This window comes from Zeugodacus cucurbitae, chromosome 3 (assembly GCF_028554725.1).
Source record: "Zeugodacus cucurbitae isolate PBARC_wt_2022May chromosome 3, idZeuCucr1.2, whole genome shotgun sequence".
NCBI lineage: Eukaryota > Metazoa > Arthropoda > Insecta > Diptera > Tephritidae > Zeugodacus > Zeugodacus cucurbitae.
In genome coordinates this window covers 43973494-44001006 of record NC_071668.1, presented here as the reverse complement: position 1 = coordinate 44001006, position 27513 = coordinate 43973494, and the positions used below count along the sequence as shown (strand labels likewise).

General features: G+C 36.6%; 5 protein-coding genes across 8 annotated transcripts; 3 read left to right on the top strand and 2 right to left on the bottom strand.

Annotated features, from left to right (window-relative positions):
• Window positions 1-672: 672 nt before the first annotated feature.
• Window positions 673-1918, bottom strand: LOC105219539 (protein slowmo). Of its 3 annotated transcripts, none has more exons than XM_011195751.3 (2): window positions 1777-1918; window positions 673-1672 (listed from the first exon to the last, which is right to left on the bottom strand). In XM_011195751.3, exon 2 carries the CDS (start codon window positions 1584-1586, stop codon window positions 942-944), a length of 645 nt encoding a protein of 214 aa, XP_011194053.1. In that variant the 5' UTR covers window positions 1587-1672; window positions 1777-1918; the 3' UTR covers window positions 673-941. The 3 variants fall into 3 exon arrangements, with proteins under 3 accessions (XP_011194053.1, XP_054083205.1, XP_011194054.1); XM_054227230.1 differs by having other exon boundaries at window positions 1878-1900; XM_011195752.3 differs by having other exon boundaries at window positions 1735-1863.
• A 625-nt stretch (window positions 1919-2543) lies between these two features.
• On the top strand, window positions 2544-3674 carry LOC128920323 (uncharacterized). The gene has a single exon (XM_054227404.1). The coding sequence runs from the start codon at window positions 2544-2546 to the stop codon at window positions 3672-3674; it is 1131 nt and encodes a 376-aa protein (XP_054083379.1).
• An 8582-nt stretch (window positions 3675-12256) lies between these two features.
• On the bottom strand, window positions 12257-12959 carry LOC105219538 (uncharacterized). The gene has a single exon (XM_011195749.3). It carries the CDS (start codon window positions 12840-12842, stop codon window positions 12270-12272), a length of 573 nt encoding a protein of 190 aa, XP_011194051.1. The 5' UTR covers window positions 12843-12959; the 3' UTR covers window positions 12257-12269.
• A 2503-nt stretch (window positions 12960-15462) lies between these two features.
• Window positions 15463-19559, top strand: LOC105219537 (sesquipedalian-1). Its single transcript, XM_011195748.2, has 4 exons — window positions 15463-15799; window positions 15862-16056; window positions 16179-16367; window positions 19043-19559. Exons 1-4 carry the CDS (start codon window positions 15598-15600, stop codon window positions 19273-19275), a joined length of 819 nt encoding a protein of 272 aa, XP_011194050.1. The 5' UTR covers window positions 15463-15597; the 3' UTR covers window positions 19276-19559.
• Window positions 19560-22823: 3264 nt separating this feature from the next.
• LOC105219535 (protein RCC2 homolog) lies at window positions 22824-25833 on the top strand. 2 transcript variants are annotated; one of them, XM_054226835.1, is made up of 5 exons: window positions 22824-23127; window positions 23442-23787; window positions 23846-24424; window positions 24717-24975; window positions 25036-25833. In XM_054226835.1, the coding sequence occupies exons 2-5, from the start codon at window positions 23461-23463 to the stop codon at window positions 25311-25313; spliced, it is 1443 nt and encodes a 480-aa protein (XP_054082810.1). In that variant the 5' UTR covers window positions 22824-23127; window positions 23442-23460; the 3' UTR covers window positions 25314-25833. The 2 variants fall into 2 exon arrangements, with proteins under 2 accessions (XP_054082810.1, XP_011194047.1); XM_011195745.3 differs by having other exon boundaries at window positions 22834-23127; window positions 23424-23787.
• Window positions 25834-27513: the final 1680 nt, after the last annotated feature.

The following is a 27513-nucleotide window of genomic DNA, read 5'->3' as shown; positions in this document are numbered from 1 at the left end:
GAAAATCGCGTTTTTTGATTGCTATGAAAGACAATCACGACGCTCCACAACATTATTTACATAAAAAATATAATAATAAAATATTTTTCAGGATTCTCAAGAACTTGTGTGTCTGTAAAATGATGTCGAAAGTAATTAAATTTATTAATTTATTATTGCAAGAGTGTAAATAGTAGTCTTCCAACTGGATTCTGTTTGGTCGCTTTGGGATTAAGGTAGAAAAAAAGGTGTGACAATCTGTTAGAAAAGCACACCTGATGTTTAAGTATCCAAATAAATGTACAATGGAAGAACGTTAAATTCAAGCCCCTTTTGAAGATTAAATTCAAATATATATATATTACTTAGATTATCGATTAGATTATATATATATATTCGAATAGAAATTTGCTGCAATTTCAAGGGAGGGATATATATATATATATATCAGATTCTGACAATATATATATATATATATATATATATATATCAGATTCTGACAATATATATATATATATATATATATTGTATATATATATATACAAGGGATATATATATATATTATTTATTACTTAGATTATCGATGAGCGTATCTCACCTCCCTTGAAATTGCAGCAAATTTCTATTCGAATAAGATAATAAGAACTGAATGTCTAAATGTCACTAGACGCCTGCCTTAACAAAAAAAAACAATTACATGAAGGTATACGATTGTTTAATGGATCAATCGAATAACCGTAATAAATATTTTTTATTATTAATTTTCGAAAAAACAAGAGTAATAAAATTTCTTTTAAAACTTCTTGTTTTACAAATAAAATATTTTATTGGTAATTCATTTTGTACGATAGTCTCAATCCAAGTACTCGCTTTTGTCACAGTAGCCTTTTTATTTTCATACACCCCAAATATAAAATTCACAAAAATCACATGCTTCTCGGGTTTTGCTTATATGGCATCAATTATATGTGAATATGTTTTGCTGCCTTTGCAGCTTGCACGCTTATTTCATCCATACTTTTACGAGCACTTTCAGTCATATCATCTAATGAGTGTTTTGTTTTCATTAAGAAGTCATCGGCAGACTCGGCAATTCCTTTGACTTCTGCATTTATTCGTCCAATTACCCATTCAAGACCTTGACGACCCTTGCCAGCATTCATGCTGATCGTTGATGTTAGCATATCCTCCATATAATGGCACAATGGAACACCTTGCACACTGACAGACGCTTCCTGTTTAAGGAGGGTTTTACTTGAATCCGTGGGATGTGGTTCGTAATAGAGGACTTCATCAACCGATATATGCCGACAGAAAGTCAAGTTTATGGTTTTAAGAACCATTTGTTTTCGTTGCGGGTCCACAGTAGAGCGCTCACTTGCAAAACATGTTTTAGCAGTACCAATCAATGAATTTGTCCATTTTGGAAAATACCACTTAGACTGAACAAGGCGGTGCGTATGTAACACTCCGTCTACCACTTTACGTTCTACAACATCTGTCCCAATTATAGATGGAGTCATCGGATTTGGATACTTCCGCCATGCTGCCTGTGTAACTGTTTCCCACGGGTGGTTGAATGTGTGCTCCGATGTCCATATCTTCATTATGCAAGTATATATATGTGAGTGAGGGCCTCAGATAGTCGTTTCGCAATCAATTTTTGCCTAGGGCTCCAAACGACTCCAGCTGCCTATATTAGAAAAAAAATCCAAAAGTAAATCACCACATTCAATTTAAAGCTATGATTTGTACCACAAAATTAGTGGCAAACGAAAATAATTTGATGTAAATAACCTTTGGCTAAAATTAACTAGCGAAATAAAAGCGCAAGTGTCAAAGAAAGGAGTGTGGCCCTTGAATAATTTCTGACTTCTAAACATGTACATTGAACATACCCTATTGACTATAAAGAGGCGGTGATGCCGTTTATATTCAGTGAAATGAATTGGTGAGGTGGCCATATACTATTGTGACGAACATGTATGTTAGAATAAACTAGAATCAACAACGAAATCGATAACTTGCCAGATTTATCCAGACATCGATATTCGTTGTTGCCAGAATGTTCGAGTGACGATAACTTGCTAACAATCGGGAGTAAAGTGCAAGAAATTAGAAGTAAGAAGTTGTAAACAAGTACAACGAGTAATAAAGTGTTAAGTTTGTTCAATTAGAAATAAAGTTAAGTGTATAACCATTAAACAGTGACTTTTATTTGACAATCCAGTGATCGAACTCAAGGTAGAGTTTTAGAGTAAACGACAGATTTTGGAAATCCGTTACAATTGGTGTCAGAAGTGGGATTGACAAAGAAAATTCCATAAGAGATAATGGCTAAATTCAGTGAATTAAAGATACCACAACTTAAAAAGGAGTTGGAACAACGAGGCTTAGCAACGAATGGGTTGAAAGCTGAGTTACAAGCTCGGTTGCGAGAGGCGAAGGAAGAAGAAAACATTAACGTTGACGAATATGTTTTCGAATCGGTGTTGGAAGAATCAACAACTAAGATAAAAGAAAAGGAAGAGACTACATGTTCCTCAGGGATACAGGACATGAACATGGTTTTGTCTGCAATATCCCAGATGTCCTCGCAGATATCGTCGCAATTGTTGTCGCAGTTGTCGTCGCAGATGTCGTCACAGTTCCAGGCGCAGTCAGTAGAATTAATGGAGATGAAAGCACAGCAGTCACAGTTGTCAACACAAGTGTCCTTACAAATAACACAGCTGTTATCACAGATATCAGCTCAAGTGTCAGCACAGTTGAAAGAACAGGACGCCCGTATATCACAGGTAACTTCCCAAATAGCAGAAGTGCCAACAAAGATTTCAGAAGAGCAAGATAAAGTTAAAGCTGATGTGGAAGAAATGAAAGATCGTCTCCGTGACCTGCAACTAAACCGACCAATGGTGCCAACAGGACTTGTCAAAGTATACACTCCATCATTTGACGGCACAACTCCGTTCCAGATTTTCAAACTCCAATTTGAAAAGACGGCAGATACGAATAAATGGAATGCGGAAGACAAAGTTGCCCAATTGTTCGTGGCTTTAAAAGGGGCTGCTGCGGAAATTCTACAAACTATACCCAATTGCGAGTCAAGCAGTTACGAAGCGTTGATGGCTGCTGTAGAAAGACGGTATGGAAGTGAGCACCGGAGACAAATTTTCCAAATCGAACTGCAAAATCGTAAACAAAAAGCTAGTGAGTATCTGCAAGAATTTGCTACGGAAGTGGAAAGGTTAGCTCACTTGGCTTATGCGCATAAGTCCGCAGAATATATAGAGGATATAAAAATCCACAGTTTCGTTAATGGTATACGAGACGAGAATACGCGCTATTCTGCACTAGCATGCCCAAAATTGACATTTGCAGAAACAGTCTCCTTTGCTCTAACGCACGAAACTGCCTCTTTACTTAGTAACAGAACATTTAAAGCTCATCGTGTAGAAATAGAAGAGCCTGCCTGGACGAAGAAATTTTTGGAAGAAATGCATAAAATGTTGGAGAAATCTGGAGAAACACGTAAGAAAAATGATGGTGTGGTTAAATGCTTCAACTGCGGGAAAGGCGGCCATATTGCACGTAATTGCAATATGGAATCGAATCGACCCAATTATTTATCCCGACGGAAACGCAAAGCTGAAGAAGACCAACCAACTCTGAAAAGCACCCAATCGTTAAACTAAAGCGAGCCAGTCGGAAGGGGCGCGTGCTGGCTCCCTCAAGTGAATGCCCTGTAATCTCTGTCTCTCAAATAAATAGAAATACAAACAACGTTACCGTTAGTGGATGCGTGGATGGTAAAAAGCGCATTCTCACTGTGGATACGGGAGCAACACATTCCATAATTCGATCGGATCTAGTTAACAAGGAAGTAAAACCACTAGCTGGTGCAAAGTTACGTACTGCAACTGGAGATGATGCTCAAGTTCTCGGGGAAGTAACGTGCGAAATTGGAATAGGAAAAATAGCCGTGTTACATAACTTTATAGTGGCAGATATTGTCGACGAAGTCATAATTGGAGTAGACTTTCTAGCCAGTAAAGGAATCAAATTAGACATGGAAAACAAAATTATGACTTATACCAATATGGAAGTGCCTCTTATGTTTGGTTATGATAACAAATGCAACGTTAGAGAAGTGTTAATAACAGAAAATCAGAAGATTCCACCAAAATCAGAAGCAATTATTTGGGCAGAAATAGATGGAGACTATGGGACGAACACATTGTGGGTTGTTGAAGGTGCAAAAGAATCTTTACCAAACTTGCTTATAGGAAAAACCCTGGCTATGACACGACAAGACAAAAGAGTTCCAGTAAGAGTTCTTAATGAGTGTAAGTCACCAGTCACAGTCTCCAAAGGAGCTATATTAGGGCAGTGTCAGGAGATTGAGGCCGTAATAAATTGCGAAACACATTTTGAGGATAATTCCAGTTGTAAAAACGATATTTCAAACGAGATTAATGCATGGACCAAGGAACTAGAGGTAGACCATAAAAAGAAGGCCAAACAACTTCTTCTCAGATACTCCACCATATTCGACAAAGATGAATCCAAACCAGGTAGAACCAAAATTGTGAAACATTCCATCAACACCGGAGATGCAAGACCAATCCGCCAGGCTCCTCGCAGCGTTCCATTAGCCAAACGAGAAGTTGTAAGCCAGACCATACGTGAAATGAGCGATAGCGGCATAATTGAACCATCATCGAGTCCATGGAGTTCACCTGTAGAACTTGTGAAGAAGAAAGATGGTAACATGAGGTTTTGCGTGGACTATAGAAAGTTGAATGATGTCACGAAGAAAGATAGTTATCCATTACCTAGAATAGATGACACCCTAGACTCACTATCAGGCACTATTGGTTTTCAACACTCGATTTAAAAAGTGGCTATTGGCAAGTGGAAGTAAACGAAGAAGACAAAGAAAAGACGGCTTTCAGCGTTGGAGATGGTCTATGGCAATTCACTGTAATGCCCTTTGGGTTATGTAACGCTCCTGCCACTTTTGAGAGGCTTATGGACCAAGTGTTAAAAGGATTACACTGGAAGACATGTTTGGTGTACCTAGACGATATCATCGTGTTGGGTAAAAGCTTTGATGAGCATCTCAAAAATTTGGAAGAGGTTTTCCAACGCATAGCCAGCGCTGGTTTAAAACTGAGCCCAAAGAAGTGTTCTCTGTTCAAGAAGGAAGTTAGCTATTTAGGACACAAAGTGACAACGAAGGGCATTTGTACAGCTCAGGAAAAGATAGAGGCAGTAAAGGATTGGCCCAGACCTCAAAATTTACATGAATTGCGGAGTTTCCTTGGACTGTGTACGTATTACCGACGATTCGTTCCAAATTACGCCAGCGTAGCTAGTAGCCTCCATGAACTCACGAAGAAGAACAGAGCCTTTGAATGGAATGAAGAACAGGAATTGGCCTTCCAAACTCTGAAGGAGAGATTATGTACTGCGCCAATGTTAGCATATCCAGTTCCAGGCTCAACGTTCGTTTTGGACACGGATGCTAGTGGCTATGCTATAGGAGGCGTTCTATCACAAGTGATTGACGGGAATGAGAAAGTGGTCGCGTATTATAGCCAGACGATAAGTAAGCCAGAGAAGAATTATTGGGGGAGATTTTAGTTTCTGGGGCGCCAAGATTTGAGTTCACTTTTAGGTAAATTAGCCCAAAATAAACACTTTTCATTAAATAACGCGAAGAGAATTACTGGCATTGGTGAAGTGCATCAAACATTTCCATAAGTACCTGTAGCGATTTCGAGTAAGGACAGATCACGCAGCATTAAAATGGCTTCTGCAATTCAAGAATCCAGAAGGACAGTTGGCACGGTGGATTGAGAGACTCCAAAGTTATGACTTCTCTATAGAACATCGAAAAGGTAGTAGTCATGGGAATACGGATTAAATTTAGAATGTAGACATTGTTCGAGAGCTGAAGCTAAAGAAGACATTATAGATGTCCGATTAATGACAATAACTAACACAGAAGGCTGGGATCCAAAGGATTTACGAAAATGTCAGCAAGAAGATCCAGATTTGGAACTGATAATGCATGGAGTGGAGCTGAAGAAGCGTCCAGCGAGAGAAGAAATAGCTGCAGAGAGTCCAGTTGCAAAAGCATATTGGGCACAGTGGAACAGTTTAAAGTTGGTATCTGGCTGCTTGCATCGAGTATGGGAAAGCGAAGATGGACAAAGTTCCCGAACACTTATAATCGTTCCGAAAGTTAGAATTCCTGATGTACTTAAGGAGATGCATAACGGTCCAAGTGGAGGGCACATAGGAATCACAAAAACCTTGGAAAAACTAAAGCATAGATTTTATTGGGTTGGTTGTCGGCAATCAGTCACGGAATGGATTGCTAATTGAGTGCATTAAAGCAAAAGGGCCGAAATCCAGGAGTCACGGCCAGATGAAGCAGTACAATTCGGGCGCCCCATTTGAAAGAATTGCCATGGATGTAGCCGGTCATTTTCCCACCAGCAAATTAGGAAACAAATATGTTTTGGTAGTTATGGATTCCTTCAGCAAATGGCCAGAAGTATATCCAATTCCTAATCAAGAAGCTGAAACAGTAGCGAATGTATTCATCAATAATTGGGTAACAAGGTATGGTGTTCCAATAGAATTACATTCTGACCAAGGAAGGAATTTCGAATGAGCTCTAATCCAGGAAATGTGCCTAAAATTGGGTATACGGAAAACTCGTACAACAGCCCTACATCCACAATCCGATGGAATGGTAGAACGTTTCAATCGAACTTTAGAAGAACATCTAAGGAAAGTGGTAGACAAGTATCAAAAGGATTGGAACACCCATATAGCTTTGTTCCTGATGGCTTATCGGTCTGCTGTACATGAAACAACGGGGCAGACTCCAGCAAAGGTAATCTTTGGTCATCATCTTCGGTTACCGATTGATTTAAAGTTCGGAATAAACGCAAATGGTGGAAAGAATGTTAGGGAAGCCAACAGTGCCCTAGAAGACGAAATGAGAGAAATTCATGCTATGGTGAGGCAGCGGACGCAAATCATGAGTGATAAAATGAAGGCAAAATACGACAAGGCAATGAACTCAGAAGGATTTGTGGAAGGAGATTGGGTATTGTTATATAACCCACAACGGAAGAAAGGATTGTCTCCAAAATTTCAATGTAGTTGGGAAGGACCATACCAGGTTATTAAACGGATAAATGATGTGGTGTATCGTATACAAACCATTGGAAGACCTAGGAATAAAATGAAGGTGGTTCATCTAGAACGGCTTGCAGCATTTGGTTCTGGAAGTATGTCTAATCGGGACGATCAGACTTAAGTGGAGGGCAGTGTGACGAACATGTATGTTAGAATAAACTAGAATCAACAACGAAATCGATAACTTGCCAGATTTATCCAGACATCGATATTCGTCGTTGCCAGAATGTTCGAGTGACGATAACTTGCTAACAATCGGGTATATAAGGACACAGTTCTAATTAGAGAGTTGCCGAGTAAAGTGCAAGAAGTTGTAAACAAGTACAACGAGTAATAAAGTGTTAAGTTTGTTCAATTAGAAATAAAGTTAAGTGTATAACCATTAAACAGTGACTTTTATTTGACAATCCAGTGATCGAACTCAAGGTAGAGTTTTAGAGTAAACGACAGATTTTGGAAATCCGTTACACTATATTGCAAAGTGTATTCAACAAAGTGAGCTAAGTATATGACATTTAATTTTTTTTTACCCAAATTTGGCATGTTTGTTGCCATTGATTTAACCCTTACATTTATTCAAAAATAAAATTTTGAAATTCAAAAGTAAACAAATTTCAAACCAAAAAAATATTTTTTAAATGGATAAAAGAAAATGCCGAATACTTTCTGATTATGCAAAACAACTCATGGAAGCAATTTACTAATGTTTTGTGCTCCAACTGACAAATTGCAAACAATTTTATCAATATATATTATATTGTTCAAGATAAAAAAAGACGGGTTAATGTAAACAAATAAATGAATTGTTTACTATTTTATTGTCAAAAACGGGTATGTCAAATACTTAGTTCACTTTGTTGAATACACTTTGCTATATTGTAACGAAAATGGTACCAGAACAAACAAGAATCAACAATCGAAATCGATAGCTTGCCAGATTTATCCAGACATCGATATTCGTAGTTGCCAGAATGTTCGCTGTTCGCTGAAAGCTGTCACGGTTCGAAACGTACCAGCAAATGGAGGAAGGTAGATCGAAGATTTCTTCACAGTTAAAAGAGCAGGAGAAAATTCAGGCCGGGCAGGTGAACTCATATATAGCGGATGTGTCTTCCCAGTTGGAAAAACAGGAGGAGGAGTCCATGGATGTGACCTCGAATAGAGCAGATATGTTAAGATAGCTGGAAGAGCATGGGGGGAATATGGCCACATTTTTGGAAGCGAATGAGGCGCGTATGTCAATACCTTTGAAAACACATGAAGAGATTTTGTCTCACAGTTGGAGGATGTGGAGTCGATGGAGGTGATCTTAAATAGAGCAGAGGAAGTGCATGGAGAGTATGGTATACACAGGTTTCAGTACAGGTGTATACATAGCTGAAGGAGCAGGAGGCACATATATCGACGCAGGTGACCCCAGAGATGGCAGAAGTGTCATGGACAAAAGATTGTAATCTGAAGGAAATACAAGGATCTCCAAATCTCCAGATCTCTCATGATTGGTCGGAAGGAAAGATTACTTAAAGTTCGCAATGAGATGCACAAAGGTCCAAATCTAGGTTTATTGAGAATCACGAAAGCTATGGAAAAATTGATTTTAATGGGTTGGTTGTCGTCAATCAGTAAGAGAGTGTCATGGTCAGATGAAGCGCCATTTGAACGATTTGCCATGGTTGTAGGTGGTCCATTACCTACAAGCAAATCAGAAAACAGATGCCCAATTCCAAACGGTTAAGGCAAATCCCCTCACAGGAGAAAAGTGGGCATGCTAAGGTCCAGAAAACAACGCGGGTATCAGAGAGCAAACGCAGGTATGCTGATGCTCGAAGAAGCATACGCATAGCGTTTCTGCCACTGAACAACCCAGCGGAAGCCATGGAACCAAAAACGCTCACCGTTCTCCAAAACATGATAATGAAATAGGTAGCTAAAGGGTGGAGGCACGCTCTATCCTTCAACGGCGCCTACTTCAGATCAGGTATGCTTCTTGTCAACTGCAGAGACGAAGAGACCACCACCTGGCTTACGGAGACTGCTCCCAAGCTTGAAGGGTGGAATGGTCCAGTCCTCTGCGCAAAACAAGGAGATGAGATACAACCAATGCATAGCATGACGGTATTCCTTCCTAGGAGTGCTAAAGCACCTCTGGCGTTCGCCTTGGACCTAAAAAAGGCACAGAATGAGGGCATTAACACCTCAGCTTGCCGAACTCTCAACAGTACCATCGAAGATTCCGGCATAAGGCTCTTCATTTGTATTGACGATGTGTCTTATAAAATTCTCCGGAAGCGCGGTTCGTATGCGCCCCTGGCGGCCTAAGCCCCCAAATAAAATAGACGTAAGCAGCGCTAATGTCCAAGGTGTGTTCAGGAAAGCAGGAAGCTACTGTCAGTAAGATAGACACACTTGGAGCGCCCCTCGTGAGACAGTAGAGGAAGCCCCCTCTCTGTGCCAATGGGCATGTTCCCTAGCATATTTCAGGCAGAAGTCTACGCTATCTACCGATGCGCCAGGGTTACCATCGATTGCAGATATTGGAATGAACACATTGCTATTATGAGTGGGAGCCAAGCGGCACTTAAAGCTATATCTTTTTATGAGACAAAGTCCCGCTTTATAGCAGTGGGGCCACACACAATTAGGGAGGTGTTCCGGAATGAAGTGAGGAAAGACAGGGAAAGGTACTGGCGGCAGGCTACGGGTATACGCAAAGCAATGCGTTTTATGAGAGGGTATAACACTAAAAGACCACCGTAGTGTAGTCCTCTAAACTTCAATTCTTCATAAGAAGAAGAGGCAGGAATAATCCTGCCATACATCAAATATATAAAATTCTCGTGTCACGGTGTACGTTATTGAAAAAACTAAAACCGCTCGACCGATTTTCGTGAATCTTAGCGTGCATATCGGCTAGGGTGGAGAATCGGACAACATCTATTTTTCATCCTCCTAAATTTTAAAGGTGGTCCACCCCTAAATTTTTTTAACTTTCCGCGGAGAAAATTAAAAATTTTCTAAAATCGGGAAGTTATTGGTTGTTGAAGTTCAAACCGATCTGGCTAATTTTAGTCTTGAAATATTCGTGGAAGACCAGTAAAAGATTAGAAAGTGAGTAAATATGGAAAAATTGCGAGGAAGATATCAATAAGAGAATTGTATTCGAGTTGACAAGAAAAATATAAAAAGAGAAAACAAAAAAATAATATTTTGAAGGTTGTTATTGTTGCTTTGTTAAAATATTTTTGTTATTGTTCAATTGTATAAGGTTGTGTCGATAGCCCAAAACAATTTGTAAAAAATAAGGAAAGGCTAAGTTCACGTCCAACCGAACATTTTACACTCTCGCAATTTATTTATGTAATTTTATTAAGATAACACACAATATGACCTATATATTCGGCTTTAAGTCCCATAGAAAATCATAACATATAGTATATGAGGCCTGATGTAATTCCAGAACCAATTTCACTCATTTTCACCAAGGTTCCAATGTTAACGAGAATATGCACCTGTTAGTAGGCAAACAAACGGCACATTCGGCCTTGAAATTACTCCTAAATTGCAAATGAACGAAACACCAGTCGGCAAAATCGCCAAAAATAGCGCTATAACGAAGATTTTCCAAATATTCAAGAAGTCGCTGGAGGTACTGCACAGGACTTAAAAAGATCTTGATTGTCGATAAACGTTTTTGGTGGAGCCAGGATTCTGTTAACAGGTGATTTACGCCAGACTCTTCCAATTATTCCAGGATCAACTGACACATAAAGTATCGCCAATTAACAACTAACATATGAGTGTTTTTGCAACAATATCAAATTGCGATTGTAGAAGCAGTTGGAAATGGTAGGGTCGCAGTTGACACCTCGATGGATTAATAGCATTTCCAACAGATTTCTGTCACTTCATTGACTTGAAAGAAAAGTTTTCCTGACAACCTCAATACGATAACCATAAATGACTGATTGAATGACCTATATTGGTGGTAAAAAAAAAAACAAAGATATCGATGATCTTAATGCGACAATTTAGAATTTCGGTCCAGGAGAGTTGACACAGCTACAAACCATGATGACGTAGTCAAGTATCCCAAACTATTTCAAATTGCCTGTACTATCACCACTCACTTTGCAATTAAAAGTAGTGTGAGTTGTCATCATGCTGCGTAACATAAATCAACCTCGAGTAATCAATATCGTCGCCGAAGCCAAGTTGGGACCAACTCCATTTAATGTATACCTTAGCCAAAACATGTGGTCGGGTCTGCTAGTATACATATATAATGGGCCTAATCATTGAATCCGCAGCGTATTCGATTTCGATACGATAAAGATTTTCGATCGAAAATGTTCATGCAATCATTGATTCCGTCGATAAACTGTTTTTCCACAAAATGAGAATGTAAAACTGTTTTATCGACAAATTTGATAAAGTGTCTGTGCTTTTTGCTTTGTTAAAAAAATTAAAACTGACCTTTAACTATTGAGAAATTTCTTCCATAAAAATATTTAATTCGCTTGAGGCTCTTTGAGAAAGTAGACAACTTTATATCGCTTTTAAACATTTTTAATTCATTTTTGTTAGTCCGTTTTTGTCTCTCGTCTCTAAAATGCCCATTTAAAACATGATTTAGTCCGTCATCAGTAATTGTTTACATAAAAACTTCCAAATGGTTCATTTCTTTTACATTTCCGCAACTCATTCACCAACGGATAGATTTCGAGCAAAATTTTCGATTTTGCGGATTCAATGATTTCGTAATTAGCGACATCTATTAGCAATGGAATGTATTTTTTCGAGTCGGTAAGTCAGTTCAATGTGATCGTAAATTTTATTTTCGATACGGATTCAATGATTCCGACGTAAAATTTTTCGATCAAATCGAACCATTTTTCGATCGAAACGGATTCAATGATTAGGCCCAATATAATTGAAATAATTGTACTCCAGTGAAACAGCAAAATGAAAATGAACGAGAGCATATTTTATACAAACATTTTTCAAGCGTAACATACAAAACTCCTATTGAACTAACTACATAATACTAATAATCGAGAAGTGCATTTTCACTTTTATTTATTACTACCAACGAAAACTCTCTTATATTGACTGAAAACATCTGGATTCATTTTGTATGTGCTTGTTTCCACTAAATTTCTAAATAATTTCAGATTGCGAGACTCGGTCTTTAATTTTTCTTTCTCTTTAAGTACAAATGTTTTCAATGTATCTTTAGTGTTGGCATTTTTTTCCAGTGTTCTATCTCCGTTTGCATCAGTTATTCGAACAGCTTCCTGTTTTATTGACTGTTCAACCTGACTTCGAAGTCGCTCATATTCAAGATCCAAAAGCTTCTTCAAGCCTGCAGAAAATGTACGTTCTTGTCCAGATTTATCCACTATATCGGTGGAATTACTCTTCTTTGAATTTTCGGTGTGATTTCCATCATTAGAGACATTAGTAACATTTTCATTTTCTGTATCTAACACCATTACAGTTTGCAGAGATTCAGCACATATTTCATTTGCTTGGCACTGTTGCCCTGCAGTAACATGTTGAAAATTAGTGGGACCGAAGTTACCGTCAATATCATAAAACTTATATCCAAGCATTTCCAGAGCTATTTCAGTTAATAAGTATGACATTGCTCAAATTTATTAAATAATCGTAATAATAGCAAAGGAAATGGAATATTTAGAAAACACCATAAACAAATCATACAACACAATTCACAAAGAAACAAATTTTTTTGACAGATTTAGGCTAATACTGTGATAACACTTTAATTATAAGCTAAAAGTTTTCACAGATTCGCGTTCATACACAAATACTATTGTTGCTGATTTTCGGGAAATTGCTGAACAGCTCAGTTCCGGTTTTTATGTCATTCTCATTCATATAATTTTCTAAAATTCTTATATGAGATTTTACAAAGGCTATCAATCGAAAACCCTATGATTAATTACAAATGCCCCTTTGTTCATCACAAATAAAGCCATTCGTAATGATTTTAATATGTCTTTTGTTATAACTGAGATTAAATGATATTACACAGCTTACTTACGCAGATCAATTGACAATTCTTTTTTGGACCCTCTCTGCTAGCTATCTTTGTGCGCTTCTTGTTTGTCAAAAAATTTACATGTGGAAGCAACTAGAAAGCTATTTGGTTTTTCAAATTTATACTATTCACAATGGTAAAACCCTCTCAAAGGACAAATTATTGCCAATTTTAATACAAATATATTTTTATTGTTTTTAACTTAAAATAAATAATTGATAAAATAAAACGTAAGGCATGGACGCAATTCGAAACTAAGTGTTAAACTTTTTTACGCAGATTTAGATATTTTTCCTCCAAAGGAAATAGTGCAACACGATTGCGCATATTCAAGAAGCTTACAGTCGGTTTCACGAAACAAATTTAAGTGAAAAATAATTAATTTGAGTTTCACCATTTGACTTAATTTGTATTTAAATGTTCACGACTTGCCATTTAAATATTGTTTAAATACTGTCATATGTAACCATGGTTACGCTAAGAACCGCAATATTAGCTTTCTATCCAATTTTATGTGTTTGATCAAGTTTTGTTTTGAGCTATATCATGGCTGCTTGTGAAGTATTATTTTGCGTGTTTTATTTAAATCAGTGATCTGTAGCCTAATTAAAGTTTAAATTATTGAAGCACGCATTTTTAAATAAGTAAAACGTAAAATAAAAGTTTGCTAAAGCCAAAATATGGAATTGAAGAGGGTGATACAGTAATACTTTGCATTGTCAATTCGAAGCACCCAATAGAAGCTACGCCAACAATGGTCAACATCAAGGGCGAAACCATTTAATACGTAAATAATTGTTGAATATAATGATATTATCTTGTCTTAAATTCTAAAATTTTCCATACAGATATTTCAAACCTCATACGCCGCGTTAAAGGTACGCAACCTAATTGGTGTCACTTATGGTAGCAGCGTAGAACTTTCGAAGCGATGGAATATGTGATGAAAGCAAATCCAGAACTATGGATGCAAACGCTGCTACATCGAACACAAACTATAAACTGGGTTTTTCCAATGAGCTAGAGGGCAAAGCAGTTGCAGTATTTTTGGGTTTACCGGCACTTAGCCGTGCCATTAGCAGCTAAAACACAGAAATTAAAGGGTAAATTTAAGTGATTGTTTGTGATCATAAAAATTTAAAAACTTGTATGCTTAATTAGGAGGACTTTTTTGATTAATTTTCACCATGTATTGAGGAAACATAACGTTGTTGTATCACTTTACAAGGATATTGATTCAACGAAATTAGTTCAGTGGAAACACAACAGCAAGAGTACGGATGTTAAGACTAGAACGTTGCCCGTGCTAGATTTACAATTCCTGAAACATAAGGTAATTATTACCAACTTTTATGTTGATAAAATTCAAATTTTGCTTTATATTTTATAGAAGCCCTCCTCACAGAAATTGGATGAATCTAAATTTAATGAAAGAAGATCTGTTCTTTATATAAAAACTCCTAAAGAAACCAAAATAGTCCTCACATAATGTGCGCAGCTTACACTTCCAGGCCGCTCGGGGTATTTGACATTTGCCACTCTTCCTCCAGCCTTTGTCAGATAGCAAAAATTGTTCAAATATTCAATACGTTTACATATGTGTATAGTGTAGTACGATAATACATTTATAAAGTAAATATAATAATACACATAAATGGCATGATATTTTAAATAAATATGAAATATAATTAATGATTTTGTTATTAAATTCTCATTTGGGATTTTGGTAGAACTAACCGAAAATAGCGGGTATAGTTTCTGGGCTTTTGTGGGTCGCTGTACTGAAAGTGCACGTGCAGTTTTGGTTCGCAGTTTTGGATCTTTCATCCGTGATAGTACCAAGAACAGTACTGGAAGTGCACATGTTGTTTTGGTTCGCAGTTTTGGGTCTTTCATCCGTGATTGTACCAATACCATTCCCGAAATTGTGCAAGAGGTATATATACATTGCTAAATGATGAATGTAATGTGCAAGAAAGGGATGATCGACCAAACGCACACAATAGTTTCGGGTAGTTTTGTCAATTCGCCCTTAAGAATGGCATAGAAACTCTCATTGAAACTGCGGGTACCGCTCCCTGGCATTTCACCGAAGAATTCGCCGGTTCCTGCAGGGACCCTTATTCAACAACTCTCTTATTAGAACTGTGTATTGCTGTCAGTCCGGCAGCTCTTATATAGTCGATTGTTGATAATACATCGCCACTCGAACGATCTGGCAACTACGAATATCGATGTCTGAATAAATTTAGCAAGTTATCTTTACCATTTAATGGTTGAAATTTGACTATTTATTAATACCTCAGGAATTGTTATTATGTGTTTAGTGTTTTGACAGAATGAAAATTAACGAGAAAAACTTGTGTGTTTTCGCCTCTACACCTCCATTTGATTGCGAGGGATTTTTGAATAAGCGTGGTGAAGTTAATAAGGCGTTCCAAAGACGATATTTCGTACTAAAAGGAAACTTGCTATTTTATTTTGAGAAAAAAGGAGATAAAGAACCTTTGGGACTCATAATTGTAGAAGGTTGCACAATAGGTAAATTCAAACTGAATTAAAAGAGTTGAATATATAAAATTAAACGTGTAATTTTTCTTTAGAATTGTCGGAAGAAAGCGATCAGTATTGTTTCGAAATAGCTTTCAATGGTAACCGAACTTACGTCTTAAGTGCAGATTCGCAGGAAATTATGGAAAGTTGGATGAAAGCTTTGACATGCGCTGGCTATGAGTACAAAAAATTGGTTGTAGCAGAGCTACAGAGGCAATTAGAAGAGATTGATTGTTCTCGTAATAGTAAGTTATTAATTGTACATTGTTTAATGAATTTCGTTTGTAATATAAAATATATCACTTCATTCAATTAGAAAAGAAATGAAAAATTTTGAGATCAGATTGTAATTTAGAAAACCTTTCAGAAATTCCTACGGAGGTAACCCCTACAACAAATGTGCCTAGGCCACCACCTCGAAGATACAATCCATTCAATCGACCAGCTCCGCCCTTGCCAGGCACTAGTAATAATAATGGAGTTCCTGGACCCTTCATTAATGGTCAGTTTGTTTCTGCCAGACATGGTGGCTTGAACTCGACGCACACTTCACCTGGTAAATATATGTACTTAGCATTATCATAATATTTGAAGTAATATTAAAAATATGTCTACTACATAGTATATGTAGTGTAGATTAGTATGACAACATGAATTCAATTACACTGGTCTACAAAATGTAACTTTTTGTGTGCCTTTCAATTGAATACTTTTTTTTATATTGCTTTGAAGTTACTGAATAGGAAAACAAGAATATGTTTTTTGAATTAGCTCTAATTTTGGAAATATATCTAATATACAAAATTTTAGTAACACGTTAAAGTACAAAACATTTTATGAAAAAAAACTATAATAATTATTTACTATTATTTTTTTCTTTTCACTTATAAAAAATTGGAAATATTACAATTTAAAAAAAATAACGTATTTGATTAAGATTTTCTCTTTTTTTTTGGTTGTCTTTTGTAATCACTGTTAGGGGTATCTCTTTTCAAATTCCAGCAGTAGTCCGCTAACATCGGCCCTGGTATCTCTTTTCCATTGTCGAGAAATCTTGGTGGAATCGTTCACCATGTTCGTCACTTACACCACCGCAGTTAGAAGGGAAAAAATCAAAAAAAAAAGGCATCTAAAATTAATTTCATATTTTCGTATGTTTTTTTAGTATGCACAGCGTAGCATAACGGAATCGATGGTTGTGTGTTACCATTATGGAGAAGAACAGCTTTTAAACTTAATTTTGAGGAGTCTATGAACAGCCGCCATTCCTGTGGATGGTATTCAATGTTCAAAGCGTTCATCAAGCCATTTACGTTATTACAGAATGCAAGCTGGTTTTCGGATTTGAAATAGGGCATCAAGTTCTTCTGACGATATCTGTATAAACTGATTTTAACATCCGGTTGAAGCAAATTCCATTACTAAAGTCTCGATCCTAGTAATTCCGCTTTATCTTTTGGCAAATTTAAATCTCGTATAAGGTCGCTGAGTTCATCTTGCGAAATTCTATGAAGTTCGTCACCAAAAATATTGTCACCCACAAACTGTGGCGAGTGTGAGGTTGTAGGCTCATTGTAGTCAACTTCCATTGAATTAATCGCTTCTTCAGAATCTTGCTGGTATTCTTCGAGAGGTCGAGGAACAGGTAAATCGATTCCATGTAGTACAGGTCGCGATACAGAGGCTACGTCAGGGTATACTACGCTTCGTTTCTTTTTTCGTGATATACCGTGCTGGATGGGTGGAGTCAAGCAAAAGTAACAGTCATTCGCATGATTGGTAGGTTCCCTCCACATCATTGGTACACCAAAAGGCAATGAACGTTTCTTTTTGTTTAGCCACTTAATCATATTTGTGGAGCAATTGTGCAACTAAAATGTGGTACCCACGATTTGTCTTGGTTTTTAATTTTAATTCCAAAATAACGTTATTGAGCATTCAACGAGTGAAATACAATCAATATAGTAGATTTTCATGTAGAAGGCAATTTTGATGTAGACCAGTGTTATTAAAGGTTTGATATTTAACAGCTTTCTCTATCTTTTTTGACACACTTGGCACGATTCCGATTATATATATATATATATGGCACGATAGTATTATATATCATAGTTTTTTGCCGTAGAACTTTCTTCTGCATCAAGTATGTATATAAAAAATCTTTTCAGGGATGTCTGAATTTAATTGTATAATTGTAAACATAGAAATTTTAGAGTGAAAAATAATTTTTAAAATAAGTATTTTTTGCTTAAAAAACTTAAAATAAATGTAAAATTTGAATTTTATTGCATGTTAGTAATGTAATTTCAAATATTTGAAGAGAAAAAAGAGCGTAAAATGTGTTAAAGTGTGTGAAATTGCTTGTTGAAATTTTTGATTTTTTGATCTTTAAAGCCGAATATCTCGAAAACTAGGCGTCTGCGTTACCTATAACCCTATATATTTTTTAATCTCATCCTCTTTCCAACGGTACCTTCAGATCGCGTCGCCAAAGAAATCGGAATTGTGCCACACACTTTTGCTTTACACAACGTTTTTTTTTTTTCAAAATCTATTTGAAAGATTGTAACACAGTTTTAATTAGTAGCATGTTAAAGGAACACAGATTTTTTTTTTTTGTATTTTGAACTTATGAACCTCTTTTTTGCAAAAATCTCAGTTTAAGTGGATAAAAAGTTAGTAGTTGAATTCAATTAAGATAAGATTTAAAAATATTTTGAAAGCCTGAATAGAGAAATTTACGTTGAGCATCATTGCGCTTCTTCCTTATGCAACTTATTAATCCAATTTGCACTTTGTTGTTACCTTTACTGTTGTTATAAGTTTCTTTGAATTTGCACATAAAACAGCAACATTTTGTTCTTGTTATTTTATATTTTTGTTTTCGTTTTGTTTTAATATCCTATTCCAAGTGTTCAATGAAAGCATATAAATTTTGATTTCGATCTTAATAATAAATGGAGTAAGTCTCATAGAGGAGTAAGTCTTCTCTTTGCAAGAAGAAGTAGTTTGGAAAAATCCTCGACCCTCATCAATTAGATTTTGTAGTGTATTGTAATAAAATACTTACTGCAGGATGTGCAAAAGATTTACATAGTCGTCACATAGCTCTTTAATTTTAAAAATTTTTAATTGACGTTCTCATTTTAAGTTTGGGCTTCATTTATTGAAATTACATTTTTTTACTTAATACTTATATATTAAAAAAAAATTATATTATCTGTTTTACAGAATCAATCCTTGGGAACATCCCTATGCCGCCAGTAAGGACTAACAAAAATGATTGCAATAATGCAGTCAATTCAGCAGTATTTAAATCATGTTCCCCATCGCTGAATATTTTGCGAAATAACAATTATACATTTGATCAATTACATGAAAATTTTCGCCAAGCGGTAATGAAAGATGTGCTTATATACAGGACGGAACAATTACTCAAGGCGAAGCCGCTTATTGAATTGTGATGTTTTTCTAATATTTAACATATGCTTAAGAATAGTAATGTGCCTTGAAATTAAGACACATATTTGTCAGTTTAAGTATTTAATATTTATTTTCTTATGTGCCGAAAATTAACTTTGTCGTCATTAGTTATTTGAGGGTGTCCTACGATAATAGCAATTACTACATATGTATATGTGTACTACTGTAAAATTGTGTGTTGAATAGTTTGACATTTGTTCCATTTTATAACCAACTTACTGTGGTGTACTCAAAATAAAACCACTGACCGTTTTTATCACATCAATATCATTGCGAATATTGGTATTAGAATCAGATTGAACAACAACATTATTCATCAAAATGGCTTTATACCAAAAACAAAGAAGAGCTAAATATTTTATACTCACATGTCATGTTTAAATGCCACATGCTCCTTCAAGTTATTGAAAATTTTTTGATTCCATGTCACAGAAGGGGAAGCTATCCATGAGACTAAGCCCAAGTTATATATGCAGCTGTTTCTTGAGCTTAAGGTGTCATGTAGCGTGCCCCACCCTGAGTTTACTCCTAGCGAGGTTTATTAGAGTCCTACACCTTTTGGTATTGTATCCTCCCCTGTCGCAAACCGGTTGCGCCTGCCAGTGCCTTTCTCGTTCTGACCTCTCTTCCATCCGCAACACCTCATTGAAGGCATGTGGTCGAACTGCCAAGAACGGTTCAGGAGCCAGCAGTCGTGTTGCTGCTGCTGATCGGGCCAATTCATCGGCTAGTTCATTTCCTGCCAAACTTTTGTGTCCCAGTACCCAAATAAGGTAAGTTCATACCGGTAATTGCGCTGGAGACTGTGATTTGCACATTGGTTTACCACTATATTGAAGCGGTGCTGGTATGGGAAGTGTTGTCGCATGATCTCTCGTGTCTAAAAAGGCACAAAATGCTAATTTCCATTCTAAAGAGAATTATGGATCTCAGTCGTCAACTGTTACAAAATCGTTATCTATAATTTTGTGCATCCTCTTCAGTATGAAGGAAGTCAGACTAATTGGCCATGAATCAGTCTTTCTTCCCTATTTTTGGTATGAAAATTACTTTCACGATCCTCCAAGAGGGCCTCGCAAGGCTTTCTCTCATTAGCACAACCAAACATCGGACTAGGGAATTCTCTCCTTGCTCAAGTAAAATTGGGAAGATTTCGTCAGAACCTAACGAATATCCGGGTTTTGAATTTCTGGGACCGACTCCGCGAAGTTAGTTATTCGGTTGTTGTTGTTGTAAAGGTTAAACCTTCCCTCACTGGGTATAAGTTAATTGCCATTGAAGTCATCTAACGGAAGGCCCAGGAAATAAGCTGTTTCAACCGGGTCGGAACAAAGGGAAAGGGGTATATGTGTGAGATTAATTGGGCATGAACAGAGGTAGTTAGTGTCATGAGGGGACATATATTGTGTATGAGTTTAATCTACTACTGTAAGAAAACATCCCAGTTGTGTAAGTGCTCAATCGGAGACATCTAGAGGCAACCTGGTACTGTCCGTATAGCGGTGTTATGGCAAGTCTGTAGCTTGCTAAACTGTGCCCTTCTGCATCTGGGAGACCAATTTGGAGTTGCCAACAACGTTTCTTTGTTCTTTTGTTGCGGTCTGTACCTTGGTGTTAATCGCAGGCATAACCAGGCGACTTATACTAACCTTGGCATCGGAACATTTGCCAACAATTATTTCGACTTGCTAACTTCGCTCAAAACTGCTAACGAGTCGCTCGTGCCTATAAGACTTCTATTTCTGAAAGTCATAGGATCATGAAAGAGATGAATCCAAAAAAGCGTACACACAGATCTTGATATCCCGATGGTAAAGCAGAAGATAGAGGACAGCAGAAAGAAATATACTTATTTCTAAACTCCGTGAACATTGAAACCCATTGGCTAAGCCATACTACCAAAACAGCTCAAGTACATATTTGAGCTTGTCTAGTTTTAAATAGTTTAAAGGTTTTATTACTTATTGTTAGGCTTTTTACAAATAGATCCAATAAATAAAGAAACATTAAACAAAAAATCTCGATTGAGAAATCTCCAAACTTTATTTCTGTGGAGAACCATACCGTTGTTATCTTTTATAAAGCTAGATGGGTCGGATTCACGAAATTCACTGGGAATGCTTTCAGCACTTCCTACATGGCGGAAGAATTGCGAATATTCGCCCCAACTTCCCGGCCGAAGCAAAAAGTGCAAAACCTGTGTGGCACCCTACACCAGGTCGATCCCTGTGATCTCGCATAAGGGACCCTAGTTTGAAGATTCGGCAACTGGGAAATAAGCGGACGAAATGAGTAGAACACTTGAAGTCTTGGAAGCTCTCCCTTGGTGTGAGTAAGTTTTGGTCACGAAGACTTTGTCGAAATTAAATTCGATAGTCATGCCTCCTAAGATTCGAAGAGATGTGCGATATATATTTAACAGTTTGTTCCCTGGGTCTCCCGTTAGATGACCTCCATGATAACTAAACTTGCGCTTCCACTATAAGTTAAAGTTTAGGTAATCCCTACAACAACAACCGTAAATGGCAAAAGGTGTACTACGCGAAGAATTAACGACCACGGTTATTTGTCAAGCCCAGACGAAGACCGAAGGTTGAAGCTCTTAACATTGCCATGATATCGGTTAAACAACCACAACAACTTCCCCAATAATACACTTTTAAATTTCGTTTCACAATACAAAAATAATAAATATATCGCAACCGGACTTGCTCAAATAGTATAATCTAAGCTACCGCTTGGCTGACTTTTTACCGAAAGTCGGGTAGCCTCCTTAAACCTATATAAAGATTTTCAAACTTATGGCTGGCTTTATATGTATACTTTATACATATTTTGGTAAACAAGTAAAATATCGTAATAAAATTAAATAAACTTATAAACTAGGATAAACTATACTTTGTTGCCGAAAATGGGTGAAATCGGTTCACGGATTTCCCCAGAAGCCATATCAAACAAGTTTAAGCCATCAGAAAGGATAACGTGTTGTCATTATCAGTGATAGTTAAGTCCTTCGAAATAAAATCAAGAATGGTACTTGAGTGCATTCGAACTAGGTTACTAAAAATAATTTTATATCAGTACCAAGAACACATAGCTGTCTTCAATTCGCAAACGTTGGAGAGAAGTCAATCGAACAAATTATTCAGATGTTCAAACAAACGGGCAGCACTTAAATCTGTGCAATTGTTTGTCCTTTAGTGTCCAGCTGCGTCTATACCTTACGTTCCTCTTAAAAAAATGTAATTTCTTTCATATTATATATGTATATATTTCATATTTATATTTCATAAAATCAATTAAAATAAAATTTTTCTTTTCTTTTCAGCCATTCGTACCATTGAGAATGGTCAAAACTCTTTCGCATACTGGTCCGCATACTGGTCCGCATACTCTGCTGTAAGAATTTAAACGCAGAACATTGTTGTTTCTTTCAATATTAAATTTTAAATAAAAACAATACTGAGAGATAGTGAGCAGAGAAATGGCCAATCAAAGACTAAATTTTCTCCTGTATTGAATACAATTGCGAAATGAGAATGATATTTTGTAAAAGAACATATCATTTACATATAATTCGGTAAATTTCGGTAAATTCCACGCGAATATACAAAAACAAAATTAACTTTGTTTTTTGTCAGTCTGAACACCATGTTAATAAGAAAATGTAGTGTGTGTGCGACTCTGTGTTTGAAATAGGGATAAATATGAGGCGTTGTAAATATTCAATGATTACCGCGGTTTGAGAGGGTGATGCACAATTTTCGTTGTAGCGTCACTTTGTTCGATAAAATTTAACAAAAGTTTGTCTTTGTGAAACTGAGAAGTTGAAAGTAAGTTATATTTTTATAGTGCAATTTCGCATGTGTATTGCAATAAAATTTTAGAAGTATATAAGGTTAAGTAAATATGTTAGTTTTGTTAATCCTTTATATATCCTAATGCTTGCATTATTGGCGGCTCGTGGCACCAAATTAGGTATTTCTCAAGGTAGGCTTATAACTATCAAAAAAGTTTAAATGTTGAAACAGTGGTTAGACCTGTATTTGGCTCCGTTTATATTTTGTTAAATTAATTATTTAATCGATCAAAATACTACAATATATATTGATTACTTTACGAAATCTAGTCCTCTTCGAACTAATAGGAAGGCAATCATATCAAATATGTCTGCGAAACGTAAAGCTGGCGGAAATGGTAATGGACCTAACAAACGTCGTCCCAAAAAACAGGAGATTGAAGACGATTTAAGCGATGCTTCAAGTGACGAAGTCCAGTCTACCTCAAATCAAGTTGAAGTTTTAATTCCCCATGATGATTTGGATCCACCTAGTAAGTTACCGGAAGATTTGCTGTTATCTCTAGATAAGACGCCGGGGAAAATGTTGATTGCTGGAATGGTAACATGGGACTTAACCGGAAAACGAGATCGCAAAAATGTTGTTAAAGTGCGGCCTAATCTTTATAGCTTTCATCGTTTTTCAGATGAAAAGGTTGGTGGAAATTATTAAAAATATCGAATTATTATATATGTCTTTATTAATATTGTAGTACCGCTATTGTGCAACTGGTCCAAGTTCCGCTCACACTCTGCTCATTAATATGGATCGTAAGGCTCTTTCTTTTGGGCGTAATCCATCAGGACAGCTGGGTTTATCCGATGTTAAAATATGTGAACAACCAACTCTGGTTCCAGGATTGGAGAAATTTAATATCGTCCAAGTCGCATGTGGTCGACATCATTCCCTATTTTTGACTGATACAGGCACAGTTTACGCCTGTGGGGAAAATAAGCCTGGCCAATGTGGTATTGGAAACACGCTTCCGGTAGTAAATAAACCAACACCGATAAATTATCAAGGCCCTCCAATTATTCGAATTGGTTGTGGAGCTGAATTTTCAGTTATTCTTGATATTAAAGGTAATTTGCATACATTTGGTTTACCTGAATATGGCCAGCTTGGACATAACACAGACGCAAAATACTTTGTTAACGCCAACAAGTTGTCATTCCACTTTGAAACATCACCTAAAAAGGTTGTACTGTATATTGAAAAGAACAAGGAAGGACACGTAACTCCTGTGGACAACGTACAAATTGTGGATTTTGCATGCGGTAATAATCATACGGTTAGTGTAACAACGACTAAGATATCAATTATCGGTACAATTATAAATTGGAACTTATAAAAACTTAGTAAATTTAATGAAAATAACAGTAGTAGGATTGTTAACTTAAAACATTATGTTCATAATACAATTTTATTTTTGCTTATATGTCTTTTGTTCACTCCATAAATAACTAGATATGTGCTTAAACCGATTTTGGTTTATTAAACACTTCATAAATGTGGTTTACACCGGCAGTTTTGCCAAGTAACAATTGGAATTTTGTATATATTTTTTATTTATTTGTTTTCAGGTGGCCATTGACTCAAAGAAGCGCGTGTATAGTTGGGGATTCGGTGGTTTTGGTCGCTTGGGTCATGCTGAACCTAAAGATGAAATGGTACCCCGTTTAATAAAATATTTCGACACTCAAGGACGCGGCGCCCGTAATGTTTACTGTGGTGCAACTTTTAGTCTGATTGTCAATGAACTTGGAGTTCTATTTTTATTTGGACAAAACAAAAAGACTGGAGAAGCAAACATGTATCCAAAACCTGTGCAGGATTTATCGGGTAATTTTCGTAATATAATGTGTTATATTGAAAAAATATATTTACAGCATTAATTTACAGGTTGGAATATCACTGACATTGGTTGTGGAAATACTTCCATTATTATTTCAGCTGATGATACCTTAATCGCATGGGGTGCTTCTCCAACATATGGAGAGCTAGGCTTAGGTGAATTCCAAAAGTCTTCCACTGTCCCTAAGGAAGTGCCCAAAATGGATAATATAAAAATACCTCAGGTTGCTGTTGGTTATTCACATACAGTTTTACTTGTTGATACTGATCATGAGCCAACAAAACTAAAATATGAAAAACTGCCAGAATATACCATCGATAATTGAGCAGAGTAGATTGAGTTGTAGTTGTTGACCTTCATACTCCCCATTATGCATTTATGATAATAATATTAGCTCGGGAATATAGTTTTTCCTCGGGTCATAGAGTTTAAAGAAGTAATTCAATACAAATAAATATTTATAAATTAATATATATATATACATGTAAGTAGATTTACTAGGTGCATGGCTGCTAAACGGATACAGTCTGTACATTCGTGAAACTATTTATTGTATGATATCATTACATTTTTTGCAATTGCATTGCTATATATTTCTAATATCTACATCCATAAACGGTTATTTTATAGATGTTCGCTAGAACTGCGGTACATTTTCTTTCATATCGGAATACTTATTTAGAAGTAAGTTTAATAATTTAGTTAAGATTCAATGTCACTGTTTTATATTTTTTTACTATTTGGCGTACATATTTATATTTTGCCACTTTGATGCAGTATTGTATTCTATATATTACAAACATATACAAGAACTCTTTGGAAAATAAAATTTTAATAACATTACACTTTTTCGAAATGATTTTTTTTCGAAATTTCGTATGGTAGTGATTTTGGTCAAAACGTTTTAAAATGTGTGTGCCATCCATGGTTCCTTGGTTTGTTAAATGAAATAGATTTGCAGTAAGTTTTTGCCGAGATTGAAAAACGTAAAATGTTGTTAATTGAATATCTCCATACGTATAGTACATAAATACCTAGCATCTTGTACACAATTCCCACGACAGCCGGTTCTACGCTACCATGGGCTTTTTCGCGTCATGCAAACTGTTGATATGCTTAATGCGTGGTCGAAAAAACGAAACAAGAATGTGCATCATAAATGGAAATTCTAAAAAGCAAAGGCATTAGTGATGCGCAAAAAAGTGCAAGTTCTGCAGCGAAGAAGTGGTTGCAGAGAAAATTTAGTGGAGCTACTTTGTAATTCAATTAATAATTACTATATTTTCACTATTCTTATTTATACAAATTTCGTTTTTGAAAAATATAATAAATAAACAACTTCTAAGTTTATAAATGCAAATGTTTCTATGAGCAGTTTCGAGTAAGTGTCATGCAACAGCGTCAGCCGGCAAAACATTAGCTGGGAAAACTGCGTAAAGTTGTCAGAATTTTCTGCATTACCGAAAAAAACTCCATATTTAATACATATATACACCCCTAGTAGCATATACCACTATTACGTATAAAGTGAACTACTTCGTGGCGAAAACCGTTTGGTACTTAGCGACTTTTACGCTCACCATGTTTTTTGGGATTCTAGCCTGTTAAATGACCGTAGAGGCATGGACGATAGACGATTATGCACAATGAATTTGGAGCTTCTGCAACTAGTAAACAATCATAAGCAGATCGAAGTATTAAAATCTATCCATTGATGTGAGCAAGCTTTAGTTCACCGTCAAATCCCTGCCGAACCCGAGGAGACAAGACTTTGACATTCAATTCAATGGCCATGCCTCCACGGACCTGCAGCGGTGTGCGAGTAACAACTCCCACTGCAGCCGGTTCTACGTTACCGGAGTTGACCCGGATTTTATCCGGTCAATGGCTGCCCTTTCGAGGACATCGAGGCCAACCCAGGGCCTGAGGTATTTTCCTGCTGTGTATGCGCTAAAAGGCTCCATCCAAATTCCACCTCGGTTAGGTGTAGCTCATGCAATGGATGGAGCCATCTTAAGACCTGTTCAGCCCTTAAGACTCATAGGGAGTGGACCACACGTTATGTGTGGCCCCATGCTGTCAACGCAATACTGCGACTGTTGCCTCTACGGCAGTACAACTTGCACCTAGTTTGCGCAACTCGCCGCCACCCCCAAGGGAGTGGCCAACTTAGGGCCCCTACGGCCCCCAGGAGCTCAACTAGACAGCATGTCTCCCAGTCTGACCAATGTGTGCAGGTTTCAATGTTTACGTAAAGATCGCGAGCAAGATAGTGGTGGAGGCCTAGCATTCATACTACACAACACCGTGCAATATCGTTTTATCGAAGGTGACTTCCACCGCAGGGACACTATCCTAGAATGCCAAGGTGTAGCTGTCCGGTTAGGCGATGTCGAGCTCGAAATATTTAATATATACAGTATGTCAAGAAACAGTTTACACATTCAAAATAAATACACTTTTTCACTTTCCGCAGCAAAATTTTTTACTTTTTACTTCAGTTCAACATATTTTTTGAATCAGGG